This window comes from Harpegnathos saltator, unplaced genomic scaffold, assembly GCF_003227715.2.
Source record: "Harpegnathos saltator strain DR-91 unplaced genomic scaffold, Hsal_v8.6 scaffold25, whole genome shotgun sequence".
In the NCBI taxonomy this organism is placed as follows: Eukaryota; Metazoa; Arthropoda; class Insecta; order Hymenoptera; family Formicidae; genus Harpegnathos; species Harpegnathos saltator.
The window spans coordinates 2,101,505-2,122,929 of NW_020230039.1; the positions used below are offsets into that span (position 1 = coordinate 2,101,505).

At 32.2% G+C, this 21,425-nt stretch overlaps 1 protein-coding gene across 5 annotated transcripts in view; it reads right to left on the reverse strand.

The window, feature by feature from the left end:
* Nucleotides 1-21,425, reverse strand: part of LOC105183744 (NADP-dependent malic enzyme) — a 37,083-nt gene that overhangs the window by 12,727 nt on the left and 2,931 nt on the right. For all 5 annotated transcript variants that reach the window (XR_849801.3, XM_011142074.3, XM_025298954.1 and 2 more), the window contains exons 2-6: nt 9,660-9,825; nt 6,085-6,243; nt 5,834-6,015; nt 2,777-3,086; nt 2,452-2,634 (exon numbers count right to left, since the gene is read on the reverse strand). Coding sequence is in view for 4 of the 5 variants with exons in the window: in XM_011142074.3 (XP_011140376.1) it covers nt 2,452-2,634; nt 2,777-3,086; nt 5,834-6,015; nt 6,085-6,243; nt 9,660-9,825 (1,000 nt within the window). In the remaining variant the exon portion in view is untranslated. The remainder of the gene's footprint in view (nt 1-2,451; nt 2,635-2,776; nt 3,087-5,833; nt 6,016-6,084; nt 6,244-9,659; nt 9,826-21,425) is intronic.

Consider the following 21,425-nt stretch of genomic DNA (forward strand, 5'->3'; position numbering starts at 1 on the left):
TTCCTCTCACTTAGCTCTATATCCCTACGGAGCCCGTGTGCCAAAGTTCTGAGACACCCTGTATATCCATAATAATGCTAGCAAACACAATATAACATGTAACATAATTGTTAGTTGTAATTTCTTACTCAACAATGTAGTTGTTATATAACGTGTATGTTATATAACAGTTACATTACCGAGTAGGAAATTACAATTGACAGATATGTTACATGTAACATTGTGTTTGTTGGGATCGTACACAATTACGTATCTACACCGAAAAGAATGTTGTTAGATATAATTAAAGTAAATATCACATTTATTATAGCCCTTAACGTCGATATTTAGTTGAATGAAACTATTTTTTTCCTCTTTTTACTCAACGAGATATCTATCATATGAACATATTTTTGTTTGCTAGCAACCGAATGAAAGAAGGAGGGCGTACTAGGTGGCGACGGGACGCCGTGCGTTCGGGACCTGCATCTCATTTTTCGTTCTGAGGAGAGAAAAATATCGAGAGCGCGGTAGTCGCTAGATCGGGAATTGAACCCGGGTCTTTCGCTTGCCGGGCGACTGCTCTAGACCACTGAGCTATCTGACGCTCCACGCTCACGACACTCTCCCCTCCCCAGATAACGTTGAGAGATGTCGTTCGGAAGCGACATCTCTAGTGCTATCCCGAGCGCACGGCGACCGAGCAGCGTTGCAGTTGCTTAGGCCGCAGCGCGGCCCAGTTGATCCAGCAACTGTTGCCGGTGCGCGGCGAGGGGAAAGACAGTGCGCTGCTATTCGTTATTTTATCTCGCCGGACCTACGTCTCGCCGCACGCCGCCAACAGTTGCTAGGTCGAGTGGACCTGAGTAGCTGCAAGGCTTCTCCAATCATCTATGTCGGCGCGCTCCCATTCCTCAGATTTCTGTCATTAATAACTCGATAATTATTGCGAATCTCGCAAAACGGTATGGAACTTTTATGTTTGTCTTAACCCAATCTACCTTCACATTTCGGGTTGTAAACTTATAACCCCTCACCCTGTATATTATTCATACATAATTATATATAACTTGTATATAATCGTACATAATTTTATTGGGTCGGCGAATAAGTTCATTCGGTTTTTTAGAGTAGAATAAAACACAATTTTTTGATACACAAGATAAATTTTAATCAATTATATATTGGCCATCTTTATCGATGACCTCTAGCCATCTTTCCACCAACTTCATTATGCCGCGTTCGTTAAACGTCTGGGCTTTATCGGCGAAAAATCAATCCAAGTGGTTTTTAACGGCCTCTTCATCCTTGAAGATTTTCCCGTTCATAGAGTTCTGCAGCGACCGGAATAAATGATAATCCGAAGGGGCAAGATTCGGTGAATACGAAAGATGAGGCAAAACATCCCAGCCAAGCTGAAGGAATTTGTTTCGAGTGGTCAATGACGTATGAGGTCTGGCGTTGTCGTGGTGGAAGACGACACCCTTGCGATTTGCCAATTCTGGACGTTTTGTGCGGATTGCTTGGTTCAATTTCGTCAATTGCGATCAGTATACAGTTGAAAAAATCGCCTGACGGAAAAATTTTGCCTGACGGTAACAGTTCGTAATAGATGACACCCTTGAAATCCCACCATATGGAGAGCATTATTTTCTTCGGATGCAATCCCGCCTTCGAGGTTGTTTGCGGTGGTTCGCTGCCGTGCCCCCATGATCTTTTTCGCGTTACATTATCGTAGACGACCCATTTTTCGTCACCCGTCATCATTTGTTTTAAAAATGAGTCGTTTTCTTGGCGTTTCCGTAGCGAATCGCAGATGGATATGCATGTGGTCAAGTTAGCCTCGGTTAATTGATGTGGCACCCAAACATTAAGCCGAGAAATGTATCCCAGCTGGTGCAAATGCTTTTCTACGCTTGTGTGGGATATATTCAATGTCGTAGCAATCTCTCGTACCGATTGGGATGGATTTATTTCGATTATAGTCTTAATGTCACTTGAATTAATCTCGGTCGGGCGACCGGAGCGGGGCGCATCATTGACGTCGAAATCTCCAGAACGGAAATTGGCATACCACTTTTGACATGCGTGTTCTGTTAAGGCATCATCTCCATATACACGGCATATCTCTTTATGAGCATCCACAGCTCATTTGCCTTTTTTAAAATAATAGAGCAAAATGTGACGATAATGCATGTTATTTATTTCCATGTTCACAGCTACGCAGCACACACAATACTGATGTTAGCCAAACCAAACACAGCACAACATAAACAGTGAAACATAACCTTTCAAATGTGTATTCGATTTGCATGATAGCGCTGAGAAAAGAAAAGCGAATCCGTATGAAATTTATACTGAAACAAAAACCGAACGAACCTATTTGCCAACCCAATATATAATTGTATATAAGTATTTTCTGTCGAAGTTTTACAATATCTCATATGAACTCGTATCAAGAATCTTACATACCTCTCCAGCACCCAGGAAGACAAACTTATTATCCGACATCCTTTTCTTAGTTATTCTCTTTGATGCTAAAATTCCAGCCACTGCAACCGCGGCTGTACCTTGGATGTCATCATTGAACGTGCAATATTTATTTCGGTATTTGTCTAAGAAACGAAAAGCATTATGATTCCCGAAATCTTCGAACTGGAACACACGCAAAATACACATGAGATACCATAGTGTATGTACTGCAAATGGTTTCGCGGGATAAGATTTCGCATAATGTAACACATCTTATACATATATCTAAAAGATCTATGTATACGGTAATTATATGTTAGCTTACTTGAATAAGAACGTTTTGCCCGTACTTTTTTACGCAAGCTGCCATAAATTCATCGATCAATTCATCGTATTCGGGACCTTGAGTTCTCGGTTTGTTAAGACCAATATAATGAGGATCGTTTCTCAACTGTTCATTATTAGTGCCTACGTCAATGGTAATCGGGAGACATTGATGTGGTTTAATGCCAGCTAGAGCTGTATAAAGTGCTAATTTTCCGACAGGAATACCCATACCGCAAGCACCAAGATCACCAAGACCCAAAATTCGTTCGCCATCTGTTACACAAATAGCTCGCACTGCTTGTTCTGGCCTAGAAATATAATAGAGAATATGTTATATTATGCTGTAGAATCGTCATTCTTCTCAGCTAGCGGTGTAACGCAATGAAACATAACGCATGCATGTTACGTCGTGTGGAGAATACTATTTTTAGCGGATGCAACTGCGCGTAAACCGTTCATATCCTGTTTAATTTCTACGTGTGATACATGTGTAATCCGTTCCCAACTAAAACTTTCTTTTTTCATGACTGCTATTTTTCGATAAGAGAAAATTGATATGTGAGTAAGGAAAACTTATAGAGGTAAATTCAAAGTGACTCTCAAATTTTGATTAAGCTAATTAATATTTAATTCAGCTGGCATACTTTCCAACATGGAAAATAAAATGTGATATATTATTAAAACATATGAGAAAAATTCTTTTATCTTCTTATGACTTATACAGAGTGTTTACGACCACCCAAATTTTTTTGAAATCGCGACATTTTAGAGAAAAATGTTTCAGACAAAAGTTGTATGGTTTAAAGAGGAACGTAAAACAACTATATCAGTTTGTCTACAGATAGTGCCACTTTCGAGGTATTCACTGATCATTACTTTTCTTAAATGGAAACTCCAATTTTTTATTATATCATTTTTTTCTACCAATTAATTTGAACAACTTTTGTCTGAAACATTTTCTTATTTGCCTAATATTTTTTGAGACATTTATAGGAAACTTTGTAACTTTTTCAATATTTAACTTACAATATCGCCCTAACTATTTGTCGGAAGAAAAAATAGTACTAGACTTTTTCACTTTATTTGGTCTCAAGAATATATTGTTATAATACCGCCCTGACTTTTGTTAATTTGATGATTTTGAAATTTCCAAAAGTTGATAAGTTAACAAAAGTTAAGGCACTATTGTAAGAATATATTTTTGAGATCAAATAGAGTAAAAAAGTATACTATTTTTTCTTCCGACAAACAGTGAACGAGATATCATAAGTTAAATATTGAAAAAGTTACCAAGTTTCTATAAATATCTCAAAAAATATTAGGCAAATAAAAAAATGTTTCAGACAAAAGTTGTTCAAATTAATTGGTAGAAAAAAGTGATATAATAAAAAATTGGAGTTTCCATTTAAGAAAAGTAATGATCAGTGAATACCTCGAAAGTGGCACTATCTGTAAACAAACTGATATAGTTGTTTTACGTTTTCCTTTAAACCATACAACATTGGTCTGAAACATTTTTCCCTAAAATATCGTGATTTCAAAAAATTTGAGTGGACGGGTGGTCGTAAACACCCTGTATATGAAAATACTATGAGAGTCAAGTATTTTACATTTATTTTGTTATGCGAGCAAATATATAAAATAATTATCTTTTCATTATTGTTAAATATAAAAATATATTAAAACAAATGTTTCAAATAAAAATTGTAGGGGTCCAAACGATCAATTTACTGACATTATGAGTTTGACCCTGAGTGGCGTCGCCAAGGTCAGGACAAGGTCACCTTGAATTTTTTAAATGGGACCACCTATTTTTAATTGCATATTCTTGTAGCCGTTCTTCAAGCCTTTTTAAAGCATTATAATTTTTTCTACTTTAAGTAAGTCGTTTCGAAGTTATCGAGCTTTTTATGACAAGATGTCCAGTCAACCAAGGCAAGATCAAAGAAGTATCCAGCCAGCCAAGGCAAGATTAAAGAGGTATCCAGTCAGCCAAGGCAAGATCAAAGAAGTATCCAACCAGCAAAGGCAAGATGATCATAAAGAAAAACTAGTGAAACTAATTGAAAGCGCGATTAATGTATCAAATGCTCAAATTGTTCACCATTCATTGTTTGACAATGCGCTAATCGATGATAAAAGCCTGAAACAGCATCTTCTTACAAAAGCGTTTGAGAATAATGTTAATCTCTAAAAGAAAAAGTAAAGTCTAACGAATAAGGTAGGAAACAAAAAGATTTATCCAATAAACAGAAATTTGTATTAATTAGATAACAAAATCGATAATTCAATTAAAGAAAGAAAAATCAGTAAAAAAAATCATTTATCTTTTCCGTATGAAAAGTGCGTATCATATACAAGTAATATGTTCTACTTCAAGTCAAATTCATTGTAATTTATTTGAAATGATTCAAAGTTGAATTTTAGTGCTGTTATAAATTTAGTACATTAATATTACTTTAATATTACATGTGTCTGAAATACAAGTTACGAAATTGTTCCAGTCGCTGGCTGGACATTTTATCATAAAAAGCTCGATAACTTCGGCTTTCTCAAAGTGGAAAAAATTATAGTGTTTTAAAAAGGTCTGAAGAAGGGCTACAAAAATATGTAATAAAAAATAGGGGGTCTCATTTAAAAAATTTAAGGTAACTTTGTCCTGACCTGTTGTCCTGACCCTTGTCCTGACATTATAAGTTTGACCTTGGCGACGCCACCCAAGGTCAAACTCATAATGTCAGTAAATAGGTCTTTCGAAACCCTACAATTTTTATTTAAAACATTTTTTTCTAAAATACTTAGTTTTTATGATATTTCACCGTCCCGGTATTTTTTATACAACCTGTATATTCTACATTTGCAAAGTAATGATTATATTCATTACCGTTGTCCAAAAAATGTAATTGTGTTACCATTATCATTATTAATGAAAAAAAGAAACATCAAATTCTTATTGAAAAAAAAACTCTAAATAGTAATGGTGTTATAAGTAATATTCTGATAGTAATATGAAATATATTTAACTGTGGTGCTGTTTTTTGTTCCTAATACTAACCAATTATTCAAAACCTCGTAGATATGACCCTTATCATATATAGTAATGAAAAGTCCACGCGGCCTACGGTAAATTACACCGAATTTTTGACAAGCAAGCCCAACAGTAGGTGTATAAACGATTGGCATCATCTGCTCGATATTCTCGCTTAGCAGACGGAAAAACAGCCTCTCATTTCTCTCCTGAAAATAATGCTGTAGAAGTTAAACACTGTTTCAAACGTGCACGTTGTAATATAGGCTGTTATTTACTTGAAGTTCCACCAGATACAGATATCGGTTCAGGTCTTCCGTATATTTCATAACTGAAGCTTTGCATAATGCTAATTGTTCCTCCTGCGTTTTAAATCTAGGAGGCTGCAGTCCATGTATTCCTAGAGCTATTCTCTCTTTCAGAGTAAACGCCAAGCCCTGTTATTATTATTTATGTTATGATTATATCTATCGTGTTGAAGATATATTTTGACAATGGATTAGATGCATTGTCTCGAAAAATCGAAATCTTGGAATTTAAACAATTTTCTGAAAAATCATATCCGAATACCGGATAGATAATATTCCGAAATACAATTTTTCTGAAATATACAACTGTTCTAAAAAGTTATTATACTTTAAAAACAGTACATATAGATGTATTAACAGTTACCCATTCGACTACACTTTGACTGTACACGACGAAAACCTTGTAGTAAAAATTAAAATTATATTTCTTTTTACGATATATTTTGTAAAGTCGTATTTCAGAAAGGTATATAATAATTCAACTGCATAATAAGCTATAAACTAATTAATAATATATTTTTATTGAGTAAATCATGAACGAGTAATCAATTTTTGTTAAAACCATCCTAGTAAACGTTCTAGTATGGATGAAAAAGACGCAGGATTCTCTGTCCTTGGTGTTAGGGATCTATATTTGTGTCTCGTAAAGATAGGTAATTATTTTATCGATTTCTCGGATTGTGCGTACTATTTATACAGAGTGTCCCATTTTAACGTTCGCATTAAAAAATCTCGAAAACTATGAAAGATAGTAAAAAAAGCTAAAACACGTTTTCCATGATTTCGGACAGGAAAAAGAATAGCATTATCAGTTTTTTATTTGGAGGACATTTTCAAGGTCAGTTGATGGTCAACTTAATTTTTTAAAATAGAAAGCCCAACTTTTGATTATATCTTCTTTTTCTACCAATTAATTTGAACAACTTTTGTCTGAAACATTTCTTTATTTGCCTAATATTTTTTGAAATATTTAAGGAAAACTTGGTAACTTTTTCAACATTTAACTTACGATATCTCATTAACTATTTGTCGAAAGAAAAAATAGTCTTAGACTTTTTTACTTTTTCGTTATCAACAATATTAATTTACTATAATATACAGAGTGCACGATTTATCTGAAGACATTGAAATATCTCGAGAACTATGCATTGGATAAAAAAAAGTGGTTAATGAAAGTTGTTAGTCTCGAAGGGGGACATTCAATGATACCAAACTCGACCTCCCACCCCACCCCCTGGGGGTAGGGGTTGGGGGCAACTTTGAAATCTTAAATAGAAACCCCCATTTTTTATTGCAGATACGAATTCTACGCCATAAAGTACGTAAATTTTGTCCGAAACTTTTTTTTTTATTCGTGATAGATGGCACTATAATCGCAAAAATTATTTTTTCCGCAATTCTCCAGAAATGATCATTGGATTGCGAAATAAAAAATACCTGTTCAATATTTTTAAAGAACATAATAAAAGTTATTAAAAAGATAAGGTTTATCAACCTAACCTAAAAGATAAGGTTTATCAACAAGTGCCAACAACTCGTGAAAACATGGTAGAACGCATAAGAAACGCTTGCGCTGAAACTCCCGCAGATATGCTTCTATCCTGTGTACATGTCATTTGAAAAAAGGATCAATAAATGTATTGAAGTTGAAGGTAAAAATTTCGAACACTTACTCTAATTAATTGAACAGTGAGAGGCAAGGGGACTCACATTAAAAAAGTACTCGAAGGGAACATAAAACTACTACGTCCTCGTCGTTGATCCTGTGTAACGCTAAAAGTAGTTTCTCGGAAAAATTCAACGCTATCTATCACGAATGAAAAAAATTGTTTCAATAAAAATTTCACGTACAATCTAATTCTGCAATGAAAAATGTGGGTCCCCATTTGAGATTTGAACGTTATCACCCACCCTACCCCGAGAGGATGGGGGGGGAATAACTTTTATTATGTTCTTTAAAAATATTGAACAGGTATTTTTTATTTCTCAATCCAATGATCATTTCTGGAGAATTGCGGAAAATATAATTTCTTGCGATTACAGCGCCATCTATCACGAATAAAAAAAAAGTTTCGGACAAAATTTACGTATTTTGTAGCGTAGAATCCGTAATCTGCAATAAAAAATGGGGGTTTCCATTTAAGATTTCAAAGTTGCCCCCAACCCTCACTCCCAGGGGGTAGGGTGGGAGGTCGAGTTTGGTATCATTGGATGTTCCCCTTCGAGACTAACAACTTTCATTAACCACTTTTTTTTATCCAATGCATAGTTCTCGAGATATTTCAATGTCTTCAGATAAATCGTGCACCCTGTATAATATAATATATATAAATATTACTATAATAGTGCCCTAACTTTTGTTAACTTATCGATCTTTGGAAATTTCAAAATTATTAAATTAACAAAAGTCAGCTATTATAGCTGTTATAGCGCTATTATAGTAATATATTCTTGATAGTAAATAAAGTAAAAAAGTCTAATACTATTTTTTCTTTCGACGAATAGTTAGTGAGATATCGTAAGTTAAATGTTGAAAAAGTTACCAAGTTTTCCTTAAATATTTTAAAAAATATTAGGCAAATAAAAAAATGTTTCAGACAAAAGTTGTTCAAATTAATTGGTAGAAAAAGATATAATCAAAAGTTAGGCTTCCTATTTTAAAAATTAAGTTGACCTTCAATTGACCTTGAAAATGCTTTCCAAATAAAAAACTGATAATGCCATTCTCTTTCCCTTTCGAAATTATGGAAAACGTGTTTTAGCTTTTTTTAATATCTTTTATAGTTTTCAAGATTTTTTAATGTTAAAATTAAAATGGGACACCCTATATATAACGATCGACATTTGACTTCGAGAAAGGAATATGAAAGCGAAAAAGAGAAAATAAGCGATAAGCGACGCTATATTCTCAACTATTATAAATATTATGGTTATATTAGGATTATTATATAGGAGTATTACCATTTTTGATACGTGTACTTTATATTGTGTACTATGGACATATTGAAAGTTATATACAAGTATAAACTACTTGTATTTCAATGAGTTACATTTAAAAACTGGCTATATTTATATCGTAATTTTCGTTATAAATATAGTATAAAAATAGTAGAACGTACTATTAAGTACGGTTGCACAAAAATTGCGAAATTTCTTCTTCAAAATAATAAAATTTCATTATTTTATATTATATAACAAAACAGTCATATAATTATAATTTTGTAATAAAAATTAAAAATGTATATTTTTTTAATAAATATATAATTTCGATTATAATTTTCATATAGTCCATTATAAATATTTTATTATAATTTTTATTATATTTTTTTCCATGTACTCAGATAAATACACTATACAGGCATGTACAACGAGACATACCAACATTTTAATAAAATTGTACTTTAGGAAATAATCTGGGTATTTGGATTTTAGTATTGTATCTTTTCAAGAAATCGCTCTACTTTTTAAATTTTGATACTTTTTTTTTTTTAGAATAATGCATATTCATCATTATGACGAAGAGACGAAGAGAGAAACAGCGATACCTTATTAAGGCGAGGATCCCTAAGATGTCCGATGCCCTTTACCATATTTATAGGTATCACATCTCCCGAAACTTCGTGGATCTCCCTTTGTTGAATATTCTTCATAATAGCGTGTGTAGGCGGTAGCATTCGTCCCCATGATCCACAGTTTCTGCTGGTAGCTGATCTGAAGATACATATGAAACATTCTTACGATCTTCACGGTATTATCGACCGTGTAAATAGTATTCGACACTTACTTGTCGTGAGAAAAAGAGAACATCGTCGTGAGATAAATACAAAGCTTGGAGATTTTCTATTTTATCATTGTGCAAAAAAAGACGACGACTGTCGGTGCTCGTCGCGGCAAATTAAAAGTATTGTTGACTACTCATTATACGTAACGTCGACACAGTCGATGAGTCATTTAGTTAAAATTAGCAGTTAGGTGGGAAAAGGAAAGGAGGGGCTTATGCGCGTGGGAACTCATCAAAATCTCTCGTGCGAAACGTTTCGCTATTCATCATTTTGGAGTTTTCTTTAGTCTTAAATGCATACGATAAGCGAAAATTCATCGATGAATGAGATGTTATTTGATAATAAGCTGGAGAAAGACATCAACTTATCAGTTACAGCAGATATTAGTTTTTATCGTATTCGTGTTTCGCAAATACATTTTTATCGGCAAGAAATATCTCTCATTTGACATAATTATTTACTAAATATCAGCTGAGTGATGATGTGTATGATGAATGTATACAAATATGTACGAGGAAAAATTAATTTGTCGTAATAACATATTTGTTAATATACTCTCATATATATATATATATATATTCTCGTATTAAAGTTTATTAATGCTAAATATTAGTACTACAATTGCTACATTGCTTATGTGTGTGTGTATATGTGTCTCATGCATTACAGGAAAAATATGTTAAAAAAAGAATAAAATATTTTAAAAGGATTTAATATGGCCCCGAATAAGCTAAAAAGTTTTAATAATAATAATAAACATCAGTCCGCAAGTAATTCGTTCATAAGATATTTGCAGTTTTATTTGTTGCTTGTTTTATTTATTTTATGATATCTTTCTGTCACAAAAAAATTGAAATTTTTATTGAATATGTTCGAAATGCTACATTAAAGTTTGCAAAAAATAAATTTGTCGACTCATAGAGAATCGAAATATTTGCGTAAATATTTCTTCACGGAGCAATGATCCAACAATCATAGCAACGAATCAGCTTGGCAACAATAAACATGTCTCAAGGTGAACGTTTGTTTGTAATAACATCCGAAATAATTATAAACGTTTGGTTATAATAACATCCGAAATAATTATAAATGTTTGGTTGTAATATTTTAGAAGCTTGACGGATACATTTGTTTTGAATGTCTTGCCGCATTTCAGCAGTAAGTCCATTCGTTCGATAGCAGTACTCATTAGCAAAGAATTGTATTAACAAAGAATTGCATTAGCAAAGTATTGTATTGTAAAATCAGTTGCGTTCACGATTCATATGATTGTGGTTAACTAACTTACCTACAATGTAAGAAAATTGGTTATTAACTTATTTCATTTTTTTTAATGATTAAACATAAGTAAGAAAACAAAACTGTCTTGTCATTATGCGTACGTTTGTTCCATATCCTTTACGTTTTTTTCCATATCCTTGCAATCAAAGATAAATAATATAATTAATATAAATTTTACTTGCAAATGTAATGTTAAAAATTTCAATAAATACGAATGTCAATAATTATAATTTTTAACGCTAATGCAGAAATGGTAAATATATATATTTTATGTATGATCGGGCTAGCAGTAATGTTCGATGCCCTAGATGCGCGTTGTCTGTATGTTTACAATTTTTCAAATCATAAAATTCCTTCAAATCGAATGTTTACAAAACTTCATAAAAGGCATTAGAACATTGCTGTTTGATAAAAACAATGGAAGACTCAGCTCTGTTTCTATATCTGAAGTAGAGAAAGAAATTTGAGTAATATAGTATAAAAAATCCTAGAACTAATGTAAAAAGGATTATAATTTAGGTAGTTATTAGCCCAGGTAGACGGCTGTCGTTTAGTTAGGAGAACACTCAAACAACAGTAGCTGCTCCATTCTTATCACATTCAACTGGTTCAAGCAGGTAGATTCACGGTTAAATTTATTTGATTGTCGTGGCTAGATTTTTGCAGATGAATTTCGAAGGAACAAGCTAAAAATATGAATTTTATTGCTAATATTTTTTTACCGACAAGGCTGGACTTACTCCTTCTAGAGATAAAATTTTTAATTTTCGTAATATCAATCAATAGGCCGACGAAAATACATGTTGTCGTTGAATACAGGTATCAACTGTGTTTTAGCCTAAATGTTTGGTTAAATATTTTCGGAGACAAGTTCATAGGTCTGGTTGTTCTGCCAAGTTGGTTAACTGATTTAGCGCACCAGAATTTTTTAACAAACATATTGTTTCTGTTACTCGAAAATATCCCACTGAACTTTAGAACTGCATTTTAGTTCATACATGATGGTATGTTCTTCCATCCTTTTCATTAACTGTTATTTCTAATAAGTCGAGTTATTTTCGTATCTTAATTAAACATACCAAAAAACATGGGTAGAACGTGCAAGCCCGATGGCCTTCTAGATCTCCCGATTTGAGATCTTATTAGATTTTCTTTTATTTGGGTTAATTAAAAAAGTCTGATGTATGCAGAGCCAACCAATAACTTAGAACTATTACAATATCGCGTACAAGAAGTTTATGTTACAATTAGAATGAATCTAAATATATTTGAATATGAAAGCATGAAGAGCATGAAATTGTTTTTTGGGCAGATGTAAGGTCTGCATAAACATGACAGGAGGTTATTTTGAACATCTCTAATAAGGTAAGGCAGAACATCAACTGTTATGTTTTTGTATAAATTATAAATAAAATTAACTTTAATTTTTAATAAAAATAAACGTGAAATAGCTAAAAAAATGAAAATATCTTAAAAACGACTCATTTGGAGACCTATGATATAAAAACTTTCCGACTTATTTTGGACCATATTATAAATTTCCTTCAAATATTTTATTTTTTAAACATCCTGTATATATACATAATGCTCATCACAATATACAGTAAATATACACAATATACAGTTCGTGTGTGGATATAACGGATCAAAATAAGTAAAAAATTTGATAATTATATAATTTAAAAGATGCAAATCCGATGACTTTGATCCTGAGATTTAGCTGAAAGTAATCGAAAAAATTTGACGACGAGGAACTGCAGGAGTTATTGGATAAAAATCCAGCACAAACGCTCAAAGAATTGTCAGAAGCCCTCGGAGTCGATCGTTCGAACCGTTTCGAAGCGGCTACATGTCTTAGGAAAAATCCGCAAGGAAGAAAAATGAGTTCATCAATTATCAGAAAGCTCAAAGTTAAATCGCTTGAATATTTGCATTTTCTTGCTTGCTAAACATAAGAAGAGCTTTTTGTAACGGAGGAAGTTGTGGGTGGACTCCGGTTAACATTTAACATCAATATTAAAACAGAATTTTCACGGAAAGAAGATAATGCTATGTATTTGGTGGGATATGGAAGGCATGGTATCATGAGCTTCTGAATTCCAATGAAGCGGTTAATGCCATACTTTATCAACGCTAACTGGAGCGACTGAACGACGAATTGATGCAAAAAAGGCCGTCAGTAATAGGCGGAAAGTGATCTTCCAATATGACAACATTAGACTACACGTGGCAAGAACGGTTAACGAAACACTGATTGGCTTGGAATGGGAAGTTCTCCTGCATTCAACAGCAGATTATTTCCTCGATCGATTATTTTCTCGCTCCTTTCGATTTTCACCTGTTCCGCTCCTCTATACAATACGTCTTGGAAGACACGCACTTCGCCAACCTTGAGGAACTCCGAAAATGGGTCGATGATTGGGTCGCCTCAACAGACAAATATTTCTTTCGACGAGAGATCCAGCTTTTATCAGAAAAATAGCAAAAAGTAGTCGAAAGCAATGGCAATTACTTGGAATGATGTCTGACTGTAACATATTATGAAAATAATAAGTATTCCAAGTAACTAAGTAGCACGAATTAATGCAACCCTCTAATATGTATGTATATATGTATAAAGCTATAGGTGACAGAGATAAATTACGATCAAAGCTGCAAGTATAAAGAACTGCAACTTTAGTATATTTTTTATTTGTGGGAGACATTTATTGAAAGGGCATACTTAAGAGGCTTTTAAATCGAATTAGTTAGGATTTTATATAAAATTTTATATAAAATGATTTTATATAAAAAGATAAATTATTTTAAAAGAGGAAATAAAAAATTCCATTTTTAAATAATTAATTGTTAATTGATTATTCGGAAATTGTCAGCAGGGAATTAATTATTCAGTAATTAATTAATTTTTGGTAATTATCATATAAATATGTGTATGAGATTATTAATTTTTTAAAAATTATTAATTATTAATTATTCGTATCGATACAAGAGATTCGAAACTTATATACTTTTACGCTTTGAAATATTATAAAATATCGTATCGATACAAGAGATTCGAAATTTATATACTTTTACGCTTTAAAATATTGTAAAATGTGACCACCGAGACACTTACATACGTCTATAAAGTCATGTGACACCGGTTGGTCAGTCTCTCGATACTTAAGTCGAAGCGGGTTATGCTATTATTATTTTCGTGGCGTAAAGCCAGCTTTTGAAGAAACGATTGTGCAAAATCTGCCAAGGAGGTCCCACATATTCATATGTATTTCTTTTAGCAGTACTTTCGGCAAAGTAGTCATATTAGTCTGCATTAGTGTGCCACATTTAGCATTAATGTTGCCATCTGAATTTGAAGCACAAAATACGCATATTAATTTAATCCTTTGCGGTTGTAGTACATTGAGGCATGGGTTGAGGCACCTAACTGATCAGAATTAATTTTAAGCGAACAACGCGGAGCTTATATATAGTCAAAGATTAGTCAATGTGAAATCAATCATTTCTTTTTTATTAGGAATTTTGTTTTCATATTTAAAATAAAGTTTTTTAATTCAATAAATTAAATGTTCCTACTAAAGAGTTCTCTATTTTAACCTTCTTGAATAATTCAACTTTTTTATAGATATCTAGTAGTGTTTTCTTTTCTTAAACATTGAGCTTTAAAGTAAGAAATCTTAAAAGCGTTTTTCTTCCTTCTTTATAGAAGAGAAGGTATTTCTCATTATATATACCATATATGAATATTTTAACAAGCCTTACCCTTTCGTTTGTGTTCATAATTCATTAAAAATGAGATATTCATTAGACAATTTTTATTAAAATAACTACGACATTGTCAATTAGAATGTTGAAAGATATCTTATGAATTTTTTCAGATTTTTTCATGCGTTTACCCATTAACGCCCAAAAGTCCTAAAATATTAGCCTTACTTTGCAACTGTATTTTATGTGGAGAAACATATTATATAAGGTTGGAATAGCATTTCCTTATGTTTTCGGGCTCGTTCTACAAGATTCCGGCATCAGAATTCGTTTAGATTCATAATAAAATCCAATATGGCGGAATTTTTTGAATAAAGTCGCGAAAAATCGACAATTTTATTTTTTATAAGCTTGATTTTGTATCAAAAACGTTACTTTGATACAGATACAAGTGTCACATCTTGTCTCAAAAATGTTGAACTTTCAAGATATGTAAATGTGAATTTAAGATGGCTGCCTCAAAATGGCGGTTTGAGTAAAAAAACTTAAAAAATAATATATTTTTAGAATAACTTCGCAAAATCCTAGTATTTAACATCAATTTAGTATCCAGGGTATTGATTTTAGGATATTTGCTGACAACTAATTCATATTAGAGAATTTCAAAATGGTGGCGCGCCGATCCGCTGTTGTTGCCTGCCAATCCGGCCCAAGCCGTGCGGAGTAGCATACCTGCCATACCCACAACGCATACCTACTGAGCGTTTATTTAGCAATTTTTCTCAAAACTTTACGTAGTCGATTTCTATTTCTTCCCGTTCGTTGTACTTATCCCGATGTTTTTTATGTTTTTTATAAAGTTTGTAAGTTTGTAATTACCGACCCTGTATATGTGCGTGTGTACGTCTCAAAAATAATTCATGAATATGAAAATAATAGAAGAAAATTCATGAAAATCTGGAAATTTTCACGATTATTCCTGCCTTTTAGTCGCCATCTTGGATCCGTCATTTTGAAATTCTCTAATATGAATTAGTTGTCAGCAAATATCCTAAAATCAGTACCCTGGATACTAAATTGATGTTAAATACTAGGATTTTGCGAAGTTATTCTAAAAATATATTATCTTTAAGTTTTTTTGCTCAAACCGCCATTTTGAGGCAGCCATCTTAAATTCACATTTTCACCAATGTATACCTTGAAAGTTTAACATTTTTGAGACAAGATGTGACACTTGTATCTGTATCAAAGTAACGTTTTTGATACGAAATCAAGCTTATAAAAAATAAAATTGTCAATTTTTCGCGACTTTATTCCAAAAATTCCGCCATATTGGATTTTATTGTGAATCTAAACGAATTCTGATGCCGGAATCTTGTAGAACGACCCCGAAAACATAAGGAAATGCTATTCCAACCTTATATAATATGTTTCTCCACATAAAATGCAGTTGCAAAGTAAGGCTAATATTTTAGAACTTTTAGGCGTTAATGGGTTAAGATGGGAAAAGAACTGAAATCGCTAATTTCTCCGTATGTCGAGCATAACCCACCACTGTTAAGCTGGCAAGACCAAATCGGCAGAATGAGATGGGATCTTCCAATTATTTAGTATTTATTTTGTGTTAATTTGTGCCATTAATAAAAATTTTGTACCACGTGCTGTTTTGAAAAAAATCATGGCGCTGTTAGCTTAATATTAAGCTAGCAGGATCACATACAAGAAAAAGAAAAAACGGAAAAAAGATAAAAATACAACGGCTAGAATTTGTGCCGTCCAAAACAAGCAGATATATAGATCCATTCCGCTTGAAACAACGACGAATTACATTTACCATGATTAGACTCAAGAGTAAAGTACTCGTTTCCACGAGCAGAATTAATCGGTACTACGACACTCGAAGCATAATAATTTGTACCTCTCAAATATTCATTCACAGATTTTGTATACCCGGTCTAGCGACTATCGCGCTTTCGATATTTTTCTCTCTTCGGGATGAAAATAAGATCCTGAACGCATGGCGTCCTGTCGCCACCTAGTATCCTGTCGCCCTCCTTCTTTCATGGTACCTCATCCCTTCTGTGAAAAACCACCCCCGAAACCTATTCGGTATAAGAGTAAAGCTCTTATACAAGAGCTGGGGTACAAAATCTGTGAGTGAATATTTGAGAAGCACAAATTATTATGCTTCGAGTGTCGCAGTATCGATTAATTCTGCTCGTGGAAACGAGTACTTTACTCTTGTACCGAATAGGTTTCGGGGGTGGTTTTTCAGAGAAGGGATGGGGTACAAAATCTATGAATGAATATTTGAGAGGCACAAATTATTATGCCTCGAGTGTCGCAGTACCGATTGATTCTGTTTGTGGAAACGAGTACTTTACTCTTGAGCCTAATTATGGTAAATGTAATTCGTCGTTGTTTCAAACGGAATGGATCTATATATCTGCTTGTTTTGGACGGCACAAATTCTGGCCGTTGTATTTATACCTTTTTTCCGTTTCTTCTTTTTCTTGTATGTCCTTGCGGATGTCGTAGCGGATAAACGTCCTTGTATAGCTTAATATTAAGCTAGCAGCGCCATGATTTTTTTCAAAACAGCACGTGGTACAGAATTTTTATTAATGGCACAAATTAGCACAAAGTACTAAATAACTGGAAGGTCCCGTGTCATTCTGCCGATTTGGTCCTGCCAGCTTAACAGAGGTGCATAACCCGACTTAAGACCAGAGCGGTAAAAGTGTTCTGTCGGGCATAATTTGCCTTCCGACCGCAAAAGATTAATTTAAAGTAGCATATTCGTAATAATCAGTTGCCCGTAATAATGAGCTGTTTTCTCATGACGGCGTTAAATTAAAGTGATAAATTTTCTTTTTCTGTATCCTTTTAGATGTAATATAGATGTAATGGACACGTAATTATGTGCGAACTGGAGCGAACATACGTTGTAATAGAGAACAACGCTGCCGAGCTACATCCTACATTACGTTATTATAATCGAGCAGTAGTTCCGATTTGTTAAACGATTCATTGCGGGGCTTGCACAGCCCTCCTGTATGAAATAGCCTTCGTTGTTACAGTTTGGTCATTGCCATGAAATGAGCGAAACTGCTGCTCTGTAATAGGAGTAACATGCGTTCACGCGTGTGATTATGCGTGATCATTGTTGACGAATACATTATTGACTATTAAAGTAAATTAACTCGACTTGTGTAACTGTCGATACTCGTATAATTAAATAACTTCGTCAATTTGACAGATTCTATAAATATCTGACAGGTCTCTCAGTGATATAATATAGCGTGATCACCACTATGACGTAATTGAACTTCGCGACAGTTTATGTCAAGGAACACTTGTCTTTAAGTATCGTAACTTTTTTATAATTCCAATCGATTGGTTGTGACAATAACGGAAATGTCCTTTTTTTATGTTGCCTTATGTGTTATATTTTTCAATATTTTCGGTATTTGTAACGTTTTACTTAATTTTTCTCGACTTTCATGATTTTTTGATATACAAAGATTCGTCCTTTGCTTGTGAAACTGATTTTTAAATCGTAAAAATAGAATATAACTTTTCAGCATGAATTTTGTTGTTTTAATTAAAGTGCTCGTACACAATAATGTACACAATAACGTTTATATGTTTTCGGAAAAGAATTCATTTTGTTTTAATTTTAAAATGTCATAATATCACATCATTGTACAATCATAACAAGCGATTTTTTTAAATTTTAAACGAGTTTTTTATATTCACATACAAGATATTCATTATAAAAATTTATATAATTTTTTAATTAGTTTTAATGATCGGACAGAATAAAGTTCTAAATGTAATTAATCAGTTTGAAATATTTATTGTGTCATCGTATTGTTCGCATCTTATTAAACAATAAGATGTCATAATATATATTTCAAAAATATCCTTTCTTTGTAAAAAATATTTTTTTAAATAGAATCATATTTTTTTTGTATGTATTTTTTTTATAAATGTTCATAAAACTTAACAAATTTTTATTCATAATTTTTTATCAATATTTATTTAGATATTGATTATTTAGATATTGATATTTAATGAAAAAACTTCAACGGGCAAAGCTCAATATTTTAATCTATTTTAATAATAGTAGTCTGTATGTGTGTGTATGCATATGTGTGAATAGATTAGATGTACGAGTATGAATAGATCAGATTATTATGAATATCTCATTTCTTTTAAATTTATTATATTATTACTACTACTACATATTATTACTATTATATTATTACTATTACTTTTACTTTTATTACACTTTCTTTTTCTATGTACTTTTATTTCTTTTACAGTTGTTTCTATTAAATGTCAATAAAAATGACATTCATTATGAACTATTATTGAATTCATTTACAATCCTACAACACTACGAATAGAAAAATATAGTTGTACTTAAACAGATCAAGGCCTTGGTTTTTTTACAAAAAAGAACGTTTTCGAAATATTATGATTATTAAATGTTGCATGTTATCACCATTTGCATTTACAAATTGATTAATTATACATTTAGAATTTTTTTCTGTTCGATTATTGTAATTGATCAAATTGTATTTATGATAAACATCTTGTATATCTTGAATAAATATAAATTAATGGAAAATTAATATATAACAAATCCGTCACAAGATTTTTTGTTTTCCAAAGTTTAAACATAAAAGGTCTGTAACAAGTTTTCTTTTGTAATATATAGCAATTACTGTTAGGACATAATTCATTTCACGTAAAAAAAAATGAAGAAATAAAAACGAGAAATTTTATAACTAATCTTTTATGTGTTAATAACAATTATTTTCAAAACAAGCATATAAGTCGACATAGTAGCTTTAAAGTTTCTGAATATTCGTCGCGGCCATATTAAATAGTGACGTCAGAGACGAGAAATATCACGCCGAAAATTGCGTCTCTACTCTTGATAAATAGTTAACAGCCATAAATTTATTATAACATGAGGCCTAGTCATATGGAAGTGCAATTATTATGACCAAGCTTCATATTACAATAATTTTATGGCTGTTAATTTATTATCGAGAGAGAAACAGTTTTCGGAATACTTTACAAATATATTATAGCGATTTGAAGTATTCTTTCATAAGAATACCTTTTTATTTAAAAATGTAAAAATTTTGTCATTTTTTCGCTTCTGACGTCACAGTCAAGGTGATGTAAAAAAAGAATCTTAATATGTAAATACAATTACCAAGGAGAGGATCAGAAGTGGAAACGCGCTTTTAAAATGCGATTTGTAACAATAGATAGTCCTTCATGTCCATATACTAAGAATTTCAAACATTCAGCTTCAGATATCTTTTATTTCTTTCACAAATTAAAAAAACATGAAAATATTGATGTCATCGGATCGATTAACCGTTTGGTCGCGCAATAGATTTCAAGGAAAGGAGGAGAAAAATTAAATACCAAATGTTCCAAAACTAGGTAGTATTGAATCCATACTGTCTGATTACTACCGCATCTACTTTCCAATATGCTGTTGAAGCACTTATGACAAAGTATTTAATCAAAACTCTACTTATGTGCCCTGAGCACCACGGAAAGATCGATTTTTATAAAAATTATTGGTCTTGGAACTTTATTGGAATTTTATTACTACTACTTTTTTCTTCCTTTTTTTGAAATTTATTGCGTTGCCAAGCGGTTAATCGATCCGGTGACATCAACATTTTCATGTTTTTTATAAAAAAAATAAGGGGTGTCTAAAGTTAATGTTTGGGATTCTTAATATAAACATGACTATCTATTGCAGCAAACTGTATTCCAAAAGCACGTTTCCATTTTTGATTTTCTTCTTATAGATCATTTACTAAGGTATTTGTTTCTTGGGTACTTTAATAAACACTCTTCTCTTGGATAAGACGGATAAAATATATTCCGAAGCTCACACAAAATATAGTGGACAATTTTTCTATGATCATACATGTGTGTATATACTAGGTCATACACCCTGTATATTATACACCCTGTGTATAATAGATTATAGTGAATTTAATGAAAAAGAATTTACTTGGAAGAAAACGCGATGGTGCCAATTATTGTATTACTTACGGAACAATATTGTATGTGTACCTTACTAAGTACCTTACTAAGATATTTGTCTCCTCTTAAAGTAATCTCAATCTATAATAGTTATAGGAAGTCTTTAGTCTTTTGCTCTAAATTCAAAACTGTGATTTAATTTTCAGTTAAAAACGTTTGCTGTTGATGTCGTAAGCTTTAAGCGAGTTTGTCAGATTTCAACTACTAAGGCAATGTATAAAATATTTTTTGCTAGAAACAGCTAAAAGCTTATTATATTTATTTTAGACCAGGTTTTAATATTTTCTAATTATATATGCATTATTTATTTATGTATTATTGATTGTTCAAAGAAACAGTACTGAAATATACATAAAAGATACATGTTGATATAATACTTGTTGAATATCGATAATCATCGTCATCACAACAGTTTCACGTTCATACTCAGAAATAAACGATTAGAAAATGCTAGTC